The sequence below is a fragment of the Danio aesculapii genome, chromosome 2, assembly GCF_903798145.1.
Source record: "Danio aesculapii chromosome 2, fDanAes4.1, whole genome shotgun sequence".
Classification (NCBI taxonomy): domain Eukaryota; kingdom Metazoa; phylum Chordata; class Actinopteri; order Cypriniformes; family Danionidae; genus Danio; species Danio aesculapii.
The window spans coordinates 58,907,175-58,919,674 of record NC_079436.1 but is presented as its reverse complement, the minus strand read 5'-3'; the positions used below and the strand labels follow the sequence as shown (position 1 = coordinate 58,919,674).

General features: G+C 42.4%; 1 protein-coding gene across 1 annotated transcript in view; it reads left to right on the top strand.

Annotated features, from left to right (window-relative positions):
* LOC130214867 (nucleolar protein 9) overlaps nt 1-12,500 on the top strand; it is a 30,100-nt gene that overhangs the window by 9,254 nt on the left and 8,346 nt on the right. Inside the window, exons 5-6 of the mRNA XM_056446708.1 lie at nt 8,389-8,496; nt 9,138-9,279. Coding sequence (XP_056302683.1) covers nt 8,389-8,496; nt 9,138-9,279 — 250 coding nt within the window. The remainder of the gene's footprint in view (nt 1-8,388; nt 8,497-9,137; nt 9,280-12,500) is intronic.

Here is a 12,500-nt window from a genome sequence, read left to right as displayed (position 1 = left end):
TTAAGTGCAGAAGTAAAGCATACGTCGCCAGCACACAGATTCATGTGAAGACATGACGTACGAAAAACAAAGGCTATAATGTTACGTTAAGCCATATTACATTGTCAGAGACACACACACACACACACTAGGGTTGCCACGATACCATAAATTTAGGCCATGATATTATACCAGCTGAAGTATCACGATACCAAGTAGTATCACAATACTGTATTAATCCATAACTCAAATCTACAAAACAAAGCAAATTGTCACAAATACTATATTTTATGTTATAAAACTTAAATTTAATTCATAACTCCCTTATTATTCAGAACCTATTTGTACAGATGTTCTGTTTTATTTATGTATACTGGGACTGTTTTGTTACTGCAATAATAAATAAATAAATGATTGACCACACCATATGATCTGTCATGCACTGCAGAAAACTACGAACCGTCTGAATCGACGGCTTTGTTTTCAACTCCGCCCAGCCTATGCTTGGCTACTGACTACCGGCTGCGACGGTGACTCAAGGCGAATACATCTAGAAATAGAAAGTGATCTCGCGAGGAAAGAGAAGAGTCAGTGAAGAAATCAGCCTTGTGAGAAAGAAAAATGATTGTGCATGTGTGCTGTAAGACATAATTCGCAAGACCATCTATCGGACCCACAGGAGATGTGCACATGCGGTGGTTAAACAAGCTCGCAGGCTCCCATTTCATCGCAAGTAGGTTCAGTTGTATGCGCAATGATCCTCTTGCAGTTCTCAGCGTGCACGCACGGTTCTCTTTGACAGATTTGCCGTCATGCTTATCAGTGCGTACGTTCACTTATGCTGCATCTTTCCACTATAGTCAACGGCATCAAAGGCTACTAATGTTATATAGGAAAAGAGTGAACATAGCAGTGTTTGGGCCAGAGCTTATTTTAATTATTTATTGGCTCATTAATCATTAACTCACCTGAATCGTTCAAAAACAGATGAAACGCATGCTGATTTGAACAAATAACAGACGGATGCTGTCGCGTTAATACAGAGCGCCGTCTGCTGTTTAAAATAAAGCCTAGAGCGCCGTCTGCTGTTTAAAATAAAGCCTAGAGCGCCGTCTGCTGTTTAAAATAAAGCCTAGAGCACCGTCTGCTGTTTTAAAACTAGCCTAGAGCGCCATCTGCTGTTTAAAATAAAGCCTAGAGCGCCGTCTGCTGTTTAAAATAAAGCCTAGAGCGCCGTCTGCTGTTTAAAATAAAGCCTAGAGCGCCGTCTGCTGTTTAAAAACTAGCCTAGAGCACCGTCTGCTGTTTTAAAACTAGCCTAGAGCGCCATCTGCTGTTTAAAATAAAGCCTAGAGCGCCGTCTGCTGTTTAAAATAAAGCCTAGAGCGCCGTCTGCTGTTTAAAATAAAGCCTAGAGCGCCGTCTGCTGTTTAAAAACTAGCCTAGAGCGCCGTCTGCTGTTTAAAAACTAGCCTAGAGCGCCATCTGCTGTTTAAAAAAAGCCTAGAGCATGTCTGCTGTTTAAAAACTAGCCTAGAGCGCCGTCTGCTGTTTAAAAACTAGCCTAGAGCACCGTCTGCTGTTTTAAAACTAGCCTAGAGCGCCATCTGCTGTTTAAAATAAAGCCTAGAGCGCCGTCTGCTGTTTAAAATAAAGCCTAGAGCGCAGTCTGCTGTTTAAAATAAAGCCTAGAGCGCCGTCTGCTGTTTAAAAACTAGCCTAGAGCGCCGTCTGCTGTTTAAAAACTAGCCTAGAGCGCCATCTGCTGTTTAAAAAAGCCTAGAGCATGTCTGCTGTTTAAAAACTAGCCTAGAGCGCCGTCTGCTGTTTAAAAAAAGCCTAGAGCGCCGTCTGCTGTTTAAAAACTAGCCTAGAGCGGTGCCCGCTGTTTAAAAAAAGCCTAGAGTGCCATCTGCTGTTTAAAAACTAGCCTAGAGCGCCGTCTGCTGTTTAAAAAAAGCCTAGAGCACCGTCTGCTGTTTAAAAACTAGCCTAGAGCGCCGTTTGCTGTTTAAAAAAAACCTAGAGCACGTCTGCTGTTTAAAAACTAGCCTAGAGCACCGTCTGCTGCTTAAAAAAAGCCTAGAGCACCGTCTGCTGCTTAAAAAAAGCCTAGTGCACGTCTGCAGTTTAAAAACTAGCCTAGAGCGCCGTCTGCTGTTTAAAAACTAGCCTAGAGCGCCGTCTGCTGTTTAAAAACCAGCCTAGAGCGCCGTCTGCTGTTTAAAAACTAGCCTAGAGCGCCGTCTGCTGTTTAAAAAAAGCCTAGAGCACCGTCTGCTGCTTAAAAAAAGCCTAGTGCACGTCTGCAGTTTAAAAACTAGCCTAGAGCGCCGTCTGCTGTTTAAAAACTAGCCTAGAGCGCCGTCTGCTGTTTAAAAACTAGCCTAGAGCGCCGTCTGCTGTTTAAAAACTAGCCTAGAGCGCCGTCTGCTGTTTAAAAAAAGCCTAGAGCATGTCTGCTATTTAAAAACTAGCCTAGAGCGCCGCCTGCTGTTTAAAAAAGCCTAGAGCACCGTCTGCTGTTTAAAAAAGCCTAGAGCGACATCTGCTGTTTAAAAACTAGCCTATAGCGCCGTCTGCTGTTTAAAAAAAGCCTAGAGCACCGTCTGCTGTTTAAAAACTAGCCTAGAGCGCCGCCTGCTGTTTAAAAAAAACTTGGAGCACGTCTGCTGTTTAAAAACTAGCCTAGAGCGGCGCCTGCTGTTTAAAAAAAGCCTAGAGCACCGTCTGCTGTTTAAAAAAAGCCTAGAGCACGTCTGCAGTTTAAAAACTGGCCTAGAGCGCCGTCTGCTGTTTAAAAACTAGCCTAGAGGTCCGTCTGCTGTTTAAAAACTAGCCTAGAGCGCCATCTACTGTTTAAAAACTAGCCTAGAGCGCCGTCTGCTGTTTAAAATAAAGCCTAGAGCGCCGTCTGCTGTTTAAAAAAAGCCTAGAGCGCCGTCTGCTGTTTAAAAACTAGCCTAGAGCGCCGTCTGCTGTTTAAAAACTAGCCTAGAGCGCCGTCTGCTGTTTAAAAACTAGCCTAGAGCGCCGTCTGCTGTTTAAAAACTAGCCTAGAGCGCTGTCTGCTGTTTAAAAAAAGCCTAGAGCATGTCTGCTGTTTAAAAACTAGCCTAGAGCGCCGCCTGCTGTTTAAAAGAAGCCTAGAGCACCGTCTGCTGTTTAAAAAAAGCCTAGAGCGCCATCTGCTGTTTAAAAACTAGCCTAGATCGCCGTCTACTGTTTAAAAACTAGCCTAGAGCGCCATCTACTGTTTAAAAACTAGCCTAGAGCGCAGTCTACTGTTTAAAAACTAGCCTAGAGCACCGTTTGCTGTTTAAAAAAGCCTAGAGCGCCATCTGCTGTTTAAAATAAAGCCTAGAGCGCCGTCTGCTGTTTAAAATAAAGCCTAGAGCGCCATCTGCTGTTTAAAATAAAGCCTAGAGCGCCGTCTGCTGTTTAAAATAAAGCCTAGAGCGCCGTCTGCTGTTTAAAATAAAGCCTAGAGCGCCGTCTGCTGTTTAAAATAAAGCCTAGAGTGCCGTCTGCTGTTTTAAAACTAGCCTAGAGCGCCGTCTGCCGTTTAAAAAAAACCTAGAGCGCCGTCTGCTGTTTAAAAACTAGCCTAGAGCGCCGTCTGCTGTTTAAAAACTAGCCTAGAGCGCCGTGTGCTGTTTAAAAAAAGCCTAGAGCGCCGTCTGCTGTTTAAAAACTAGCCTAGAGCACCATCTGCTGTTTAAAAAAAGCCTAGAGCGCCATCTGCTGTTTAAAAAGTAGCCTAGAGCGCCGTCTGCTGTTTAAAAACTAGCCTAGAGCGCCGCGTGCTGTTTAAAAAAAGCCTAGAGCACTGTCTGCTGTTTAAAAACTAGCCTAGAGTGCCGTCTGCTGTTTAAAAAAAGCCTAGAGCACCGTCTGCTGTTTAAAAACTAGCCTAGAGCGCCGTCTGCTGTTTAAAAACTAGCCTAGAGCACCGTCTGCTGTTTAAAAACTAGCCTAGAGCGCCGTCTGCTGTTTAAAAAAAGCCTAGAGCGCTGTCTGCTGTTTAAAAACTAGCCTAGAGCGCCGTCTGCTGTTTAAAATAAAGCCTAGAGCGCCGTCTGCTGTTTAAAATAAAGCCTAGAGCGCCGTCTGCTGTTTAAAAACTAGCCTAGAGCGCCGTCTGCTGTTTAAAAACTAGCCTAGAGCGCCATCTGCTGTTTAAAAAAAGCCTAGAGCATGTCTGCTGTTTAAAAACTAGCCTAGAGCGCCGTCTGCTGTTTAAAAACTAGCCTAGAGCGCCGTCTGCTGTTTAAAAAAAGCCTAGAGCGCCGTTTGCTGTTTAAAAAAAGCCTAGAGCGCCGTCTGCTGTTTAAAAACTAGCCTAGAGCGGTGCCCGCTGTTTAAAAAAAGCCTAGAGTGCCATCTGCTGTTTAAAAACTAGCCTAGAGCGCCGTCTGCTGTTTAAAAAAAGCCTAGAGCACCGTCTGCTGTTTAAAAACTAGCCTAGAGCGCCGTTTGCTGTTTAAAAAAAACCTAGAGCACGTCTGCTGTTTAAAAACTAGCCTAGAGCACCGTCTGCTGCTTAAAAAAAGCCTAGAGCACCGTCTGCTGCTTAAAAAAAGCCTAGTGCACGTCTGCAGTTTAAAAACTAGCCTAGAGCGCCGTCTGCTGTTTAAAAACTAGCCTAGAGCGCCGTCTGCTGTTAAAAACTAGCCTAGAGCGCCGTCTGCTGTTTAAAAACTAGCCTAGAGCGCCGTCTGCTGTTTAAAAAAAGCCTAGAGCACCGTCTGCTGCTTAAAAAAAGCCTAGTGCACGTCTGCAGTTTAAAAACTAGCCTAGAGCGCCGTCTGCTGTTTAAAAACTAGCCTAGAGCGCCGTCTGCTGTTTAAAAACTAGCCTAGAGCGCCGTCTGCTGTTTAAAAAAAGCCTAGAGCATGTCTGCTGTTTAAAAACTAGCCTAGAGCGCCGCCTGCTGTTTAAAAAAGCCTAGAGCACCGTCTGCTGTTTAAAAAAAGCCTAGAGCGACATCTGCTGTTTAAAAACTAGCCTATAGCGCCGTCTGCTGTTTAAAAAAAGCCTAGAGCACCGTCTGCTGTTTAAAAACTAGCCTAGAGCGCCGCCTGCTGTTTAAAAAAAACCTAGAGCACGTCTGCTGTTTAAAAACTAGCCTAGAGCGGCGCCTGCTGTTTAAAAAAAGCCTAGAGCACCGTCTGCTGTTTAAAAAAAGCCTAGAGCACGTCTGCAGTTTAAAAACTGGCCTAGAGCGCCGTCTGCTGTTTAAAAACTAGCCTAGAGGTCCGTCTGCTGTTTAAAAACTAGCCTAGAGCGCCATCTACTGTTTAAAAACTAGCCTAGAGCGCCGTCTGCTGTTTAAAATAAAGCCTAGAGCGCCGTCTGCTGTTTAAAAAAAGCCTAGAGCGCCGTCTGCTGTTTAAAAACTAGCCTAGAGCGCCGTCTGCTGTTTAAAAACTAGCCTAGAGCGCCGTCTGCTGTTTAAAAACTAGCCTAGAGCGCCGTCTGCTGTTTAAAAAAAGCCTAGAGCATGTCTGCTGTTTAAAAACTAGCCTAGAGCGCCGCCTGCTGTTTAAAAGAAGCCTAGAGCACCGTCTGCTGTTTAAAAAAAGCCTAGAGCGCCATCTGCTGTTTAAAAACTAGCCTAGATCGCCGTCTACTGTTTAAAAACTAGCCTAGAGCGCCATCTACTGTTTAAAAACTAGCCTAGAGCGCAGTCTACTGTTTAAAAACTAGCCTAGAGCACCGTTTGCTGTTTAAAAAAGCCTAGAGCGCCATCTGCTGTTTAAAAAAAGCCTAGAGCGCCGTCTGCTGTTTAAAATAAAGCCTAGAGCGCCATCTGCTGTTTAAAATAAAGCCTAGAGCGCCGTCTGCTGTTTAAAATAAAGCCTAGAGCGCCGTCTGCTGTTTAAAATAAAGCCTAGAGCGCCGTCTGCTGTTTAAAATAAAGCCTAGAGTGCCGTCTGCTGTTTTAAAACTAGCCTAGAGCGCCGTCTGCCGTTTAAAAAAAACCTAGAGCGCCGTCTGCTGTTTAAAAACTAGCCTAGAGCGCCGTCTGCTGTTTAAAAACTAGCCTAGAGCGCCGTGTGCTGTTTAAAAAAAGCCTAGAGCGCCGTCTGCTGTTTAAAAACTAGCCTAGAGCACCATCTGCTGTTTAAAAAAAGCCTAGAGCGCCATCTGCTGTTTAAAAAGTAGCCTAGAGCGCCGTCTGCTGTTTAAAAACTAGCCTAGAGCGCCGCGTGCTGTTTAAAAAAAGCCTAGAGCACTGTCTGCTGTTTAAAAACTAGCCTAGAGTGCCGTCTGCTGTTTAAAAAAAGCCTAGAGCACCGTCTGCTGTTTAAAAACTAGCCTAGAGCGCCGTCTGCTGTTTAAAAACTAGCCTAGAGCACCGTCTGCTGTTTAAAAACTAGCCTAGAGCGCCGTCTGCTGTTTAAAAAAAGCCTAGAGCGCTGTCTGCTGTTTAAAAACTAGCCTAGAGCGCCGTCTGCTGTTTAAAAAAAGCCTAGAGCATGTCTGCTGTTTAAAAAAAGCCTAGAGCACCGTCTGCTGTTTAAAAACTAGCCTAGAGCGCCGTCTGCTGTTTAAAAACTAGCCTAGAGCGCCGTCTGCTGTTTAAAAAAAGCCTAGAGCGCCGTCTGCTGTTTAAAAAAAGCCTAGAGCACGTCTGCTGTTTAAAAACTAGCCTAGAGCGCCGTCTGCTGTTTAAAAAAAGCCTAGAGCGCCGTCTGCTGTTTAAAAACTAGCCTAGAGCACCGCCTGCTGTTTAAAAACTAGCCTAGAGCGCCGTCTGCTGTTTAAAAAAAGCCTAGAGCACGTCTGCTGTTTAAAACTAGCCTAGAGCACCGTCTGCTGTTCAAAAACTAGCCTAGAGCACCGTCTGCTGTGTAAAAAAAGCCTAGAGCACGTCTGCTGTTTTAAAACTAGCCTAGAGCGCCATCTGCTGTTTAAAAAAAGCCTAGAGCGCCGTCTGCCGTTTAAAAACTAGCCTAGAGCGCCGTCTGCTGTTTAAAAAAAGCCTAGAGCACCGTCTGCTGTTTAAAAACTAGCCTAGAGCGCGGTCTGCTGTTTAAAAAAAGCCTAGAGCACGTCTGCTGTTTAAAAACTAGCCTAGAGCGCCGTCTGCTGTTTAAAAAAAGCCTAGAGCGCCGTCTGCTGTTTAAAAAAAGCCTAGAGTGCCATCTTCTGTTTAAAACTAGCCTAGATCGCCGTCTACTGTTTAAAAACTAGCCTAGAGCGCCATCTACTGTTTAAAAACTAGCCTAGAGCGCCGTCTACTGTTTAAAAACTAGCCTAGAGCACCGTTTGCTGTTTAAAAAAGCCTAGAGCGCCGTCTGCTGTTTAAAAAAAGCCTAGAGCGCCGTCTGCTGTTTAAAAAAAGCCTACAGCACCGTCTGCCGTTTAAAAACTAGCCTAGAGCACCGTCTGCTGTTTAAAAACTAGCCTAGAGCACCGTCTGCTGTTTAAAAAAAAGCCTAGAGCACCGTTTGCTGTTTAAAAAAGCCTAGAGCGCCGTCTGCCGTTTAAAAACTAGCCTAGAGCACCGTCTGCTGTTTAAAAACTAGCCTAGAGCACCGTCTGCTGTTTAAAAACTAGCCTAGAGCGCCGTCTGCTGTTTAAAAAAGCCTAGAGCACTGTCTGCCGTTTAAAAACTAGCCTAGAGCACCGTCTGCTGTTTAAAAACTAGCCTAGAGCGCCGTCTGCTGTTTAAAAAAAAGCCTAGAGCGCCGTCTGCTGTTTAAAATAAAGCCTAGAGCGCCGTCTGCTGTTTAAAAAAAAGCCTAGAGCGCCGTTTGCTGTTTAAAACTAGCCTAGAGCGCCATCTGCTGATTAAAAGTAGCCTAGTGTCGTCTATGTTTAAAACCTAGAGCACCATCTGCTGTTATAAACTAGGCTAGAGTACCATCTATGATTAAAAAGTAGCCTATAGCAGTGTCCAAGGTTAAAAACTACCCTAGAGTGCAGTCTGCTTTTAAAGGCTAGGGCGCCATCTATAGGTAAACCTATGTTTAAAACCTAGCCTAGATCACCTTCTATGGTTAAATACTATCCTAGAGCGGCATCTAATAAAAGTAATAATAAATAAAATTATAATCTACAGTTAAAAACCTAGTGCTATCTATGGTTAAAAACGATTTATGTTTTAACAACCTAGCCTAGAGTGTCGTCTTTGATGATTAAAAGTAGCGTAGGGCTTAGTGTGCTATTAAACACTGGCCTTAGAGCGCCACCTGCTGTTAACATCTATAGTTAATTATAATCTAGTGTGCTGTTGACATCTAGCCTAGAACGCCTTTTGTTTTTCTGAAATGACTTTAAATGTGATGGAGGTTGCGCTTGTAGACGATTTCCTGTCTTCATTAAGTCTTTTGAAGGGTTCCTCGGTGTGTTCTGTTTTAAATGCGAGTATTAAATGTGTGTGTTTGTTGGTGTTTTCAGCCAAGAAGGACAGAAAGAGTAAGAGCGAGCTGCTGGATTTCGAGATTCCCACATCGTTCTGGTGGGAGCTCAAGCATCTGGCCGACTGTCTGATGGACAACATTAAAGGTCATTATTTCTGCATCTCCACTGCACAGAACACAAACGCTCCACAATCAGTCATTTATGAAATATCCTACAGGAAATGAGGTGATTATTTATCATTTGAAAAGCATTGGTCACTGCACCAAATCTTGCTGGATGTGCGTGAGGATTCATGTGTGCAGAGCTGGCCTACATGAAGGGGCTGTAAGGGATGCATTTCCAGTCTGTGACAGTAGATGGCAGCATGTGTATTCTTACTGACAGGTTAAATCTTCTCTCACAGATTGGTGAAGTAATTAGATATATGTTTAATAAATGTACTAACTAACCCATCCTGAACATGAGATGAGATTATCACACACAGTTGGGTCGTTTATTACAGATGAATGGTTATTATTGTTAGCTAAATGCTAAAAATTGCTACTTTTTTGCGTGCACGTGTTTGTGTGTGCTTGCGTTTGTTTGTGTTTTTGTGTTTGTGCATGTGTGTGTGTGTGTGTGTTTGTGTATGTTTGCATGTGCTTGATTGTGTGTTTGTGTGTGCTTACGCATGTGTGTTTGCGTGTGCGTGTTCGCTTGTGCGTGATTGCGTGTGCCTGTGTGTGTGTGTTTGCATGCAATAACAGATGTGCGCATTAATGCGCGTGTGTGTGTGTGTTTTTCAGTGTGTGTGTCGAACCAGTGTGCCGGTGTGGCTCTGCAGACTCTGCTGACGGTGTGTCACAGGAAGAGGCCCATTCTGTGCAGGAAGCTGAACAAGAGCATCATGGGATACCTGACGTCTCTGAGCTCAGCTCCTGGAGTCAGGTGAGCTCTCAGTAGGTTATCAATAATGTGTGTGTGCTGTGTATATTAATTATGTATATATAAATAAAATGATGATACTGGCTCCTTTTGAATGGTATAGTGTATAATGTTACAACAGTGTTTTATTTTAGATTAGGGATGCACCGATCCCGATACTTGGATTGGATATCGGCTCGATTCCGCATATTTTTGCTGGATCGGGTATTGGCCAGCTGGTACCGATCCAAATGCGATCTTGCGTGTGCTATATTCGGTGTAATTTATAAGCCAACAAAAGCCATGTAAGTAGCCTATAATAAGGCACTAGAAAGTAGTCATGTAGGCTACTGTATCCCAAATGTTCTGAAGCCATTTTATAGTTTAATGTGGAGCACAGATGAATATTCACATGGTTCAGTTCAGCGCTTCCCTCCGCTGCACCGGTCAATCATCATCCATTCATTCACAATTCAAACTGTGTGTCACGTTCAAGACAACTCGAAAAACTCTCTCCAAGACGATCTGTTCCTGTTAGTTTAATTAATCAGTGGAGAAATGCATTCAGTCTAGCATTAAATGGCTTCATTTTGACCCGCAACAAGGAGATCATTGCCGTTTCTAAATCATGTTGCGCTGTGTCTGTTAGATCAGCAGATCACATTTACAACACTGGAGTAGAGGGTTATTACCTGCTCTTCACACACAAAGTAAGCCTACCTGAAATGTTTAATTAGAAACGGCTCAATAATACATTGGAAGAAACCACAACACACTGACTTCTTCCCTTTGTGCTGCTGTTTTGGAAGTGTCCGCAGATACCGGAGAGATGCGCACGCTGTCTCAGTGCTTCAGGCCTGCGCCGGCTGCGCAGAAGCAACGTTTGCCTCCGTAAATTTATTCTCACAATGAGTTTCTGTTCTCTCATCCTTCTGACTGAGTTTATTCTTCAGAGGGGAATCCTTTAAGTGCTGTGAATAGTTTGTAAAGCCTGGCTCATTGTGGTCAGAGAAGTTGATTAAATTAAGTGAAACTGACGGACGAAATATGGATTGTCATTAACAGAACATGATTTAGACTAATATAGGCTACTCTGAAACTGAATATTTCACTGTTATTTTATTTATATCAGTATTTAATTTAACAGATGTCTTTGTCAGTTTATGCACTGAAGCATATTAGCGGACCTTGCTTTGAACTTCACCTTAAATATTCTTGTTTATTTTGTAGATAACTGACCAACAAAAATACATTAAAGTAACCAACAAATTATACCAAACCAAATTAGTTTTAAAAAAGATCAGACTATCTTTCAGTTTCTCCGTCTCACTCGCGGAGAGTTTAGGCGAGGGAATGTTTATTAAGTAAAACTGGCCTTAGAGCCGGTTTAGTTTAGTCTGCTTCAAACCTGCAGGAAAATATCAGGCTTTGCTAAAAGGCTGATTATTTCACCAATGATTAGGGTCAATAGTAGTAGCCTATTACAGATTATAAAGAAAAATCCTAATATTAAAAAAAAGGAAACATAAGCTGGACCACAACAGATCAATGTCATAATGAATGCTCAAATAATGTAGCCTAGTTTACAGCAAGCATCATGTGTTTAGTTAGATCTGTCATATACAGCAGGCCTATAGGTCTGTTATTTTTACTTAATAAGATATATTATTTGAGTTTATCACCAGAAGAAACTGTATTATGTTTCAAAAAAGAAAGAAACGGCACAGTATCGTGATCGAATCTGTATCGATCGATACTCAGAATTTTGGAATCGGATCGGTTTTAAAAAAATGGTATCGGTGCATTCCTATTTTAGATAAGGGTTGAGGTTTGGATCTTTTAATATTGTTAACATTCAGTACACTTTTATGGCTGTTTCCACTGTCAAAAGGTACCTAAAAGCAAACCATACTGTCCCACTTTTTGGGTACCTTTTCTAAAGGGTACCTAGCACAATAAAAGGGTACCAAAAGGCGGAGCCAGATGCGCAGCTGAATGCTATTGGCTTACAGAGAAACGTCACTAGCGCACACAAGCCAGGAGAATGAAAACAAGGGAAGCGCCATTTTTTAAACACACAGCTGAGACATTACACTGTAATAATTTAAATATTCTGATGACACAGCCATACTAAGTTTACTTTATGAGAATGATGATATTGGTGTTATCTATCAGTCAGAAATGAGTCAGTTCGTTGAGTGGTGTGATAGAAATAAGCTAAAAATAAATACTAAGAAAACAGAAGAGATGGTATTTGACCCACAGTGTATAGGTGACCATCGTCAAGTGGTTGTACATGACCATCCTATTACTCAGTCAGAAACCTAGAAGTACTTGGGCATTTACATCGACAGTTCTTTCACATGGGAAACACACATTGAGTGGGTTTGTTCTCATTTACACCAGAGATTGTGTTTTTTGCGGAGGTTGCGTCTTTTTGGAGTTAATAAGAAGCTCACGATGTTGTTTAATAAAGCAGTTCTTGAAAGCATTGTCAGGTATGGTATCATAGTGTGGTTTGGCAACCTGTCTGTTCAGTGTAAATCTAAATTGATGCATCTCTTAAAGACAGCATGGAAAATTGTTGGGCACGATGAATATTTTAATACTCGAGTTTTATATGAGAATTGTGTCCTCAATCAGGTGGAAAGGATTGTAAACGAGCCAACTCATTTTTTGTTTCCTCATTACGAACTGCTTCCCTCTTGTAGAAGATATAGAGTCCCAAAGTGTAGGTTAAACCGTTATAAGAAATCCTTTGTACCTGTATCAGTGGGTTTATTTAATAAGAGTCTATCTTAATTAGCATGATAACTTTTGTAACTGTTGTATTTTGTATTGTTTTTATTGCTTGTTTTTAGTGAATGTCTGCAGCAATATGACAATGCCCAAAACAAATTTCCTGTCAAGGACAATAAGTTTTACTACTACTACTACTACTACTACTACTACTACTAATATATACAGTCTGATCCATAAATATTTGGACATCGACACAATTCTGACAGATTTGGCTCTATACACCAACACAATGGATTTGAAATGAAAGGAACAAGATGTACCTAAATCATCTTTAATTTGAGGGTATTTACATCCAAATCAGGCGACCGCTGTAGGAATTACAACAGTTTGCATACGTGCCTCCCACTTGTTAGACATTTAACAGAAGCATTGATGTGTGTAAAGCATCTGTTTAGTGAGAAGTGTTGCTTATATGATATGTAAGTGACCCGTACAGCTTTACT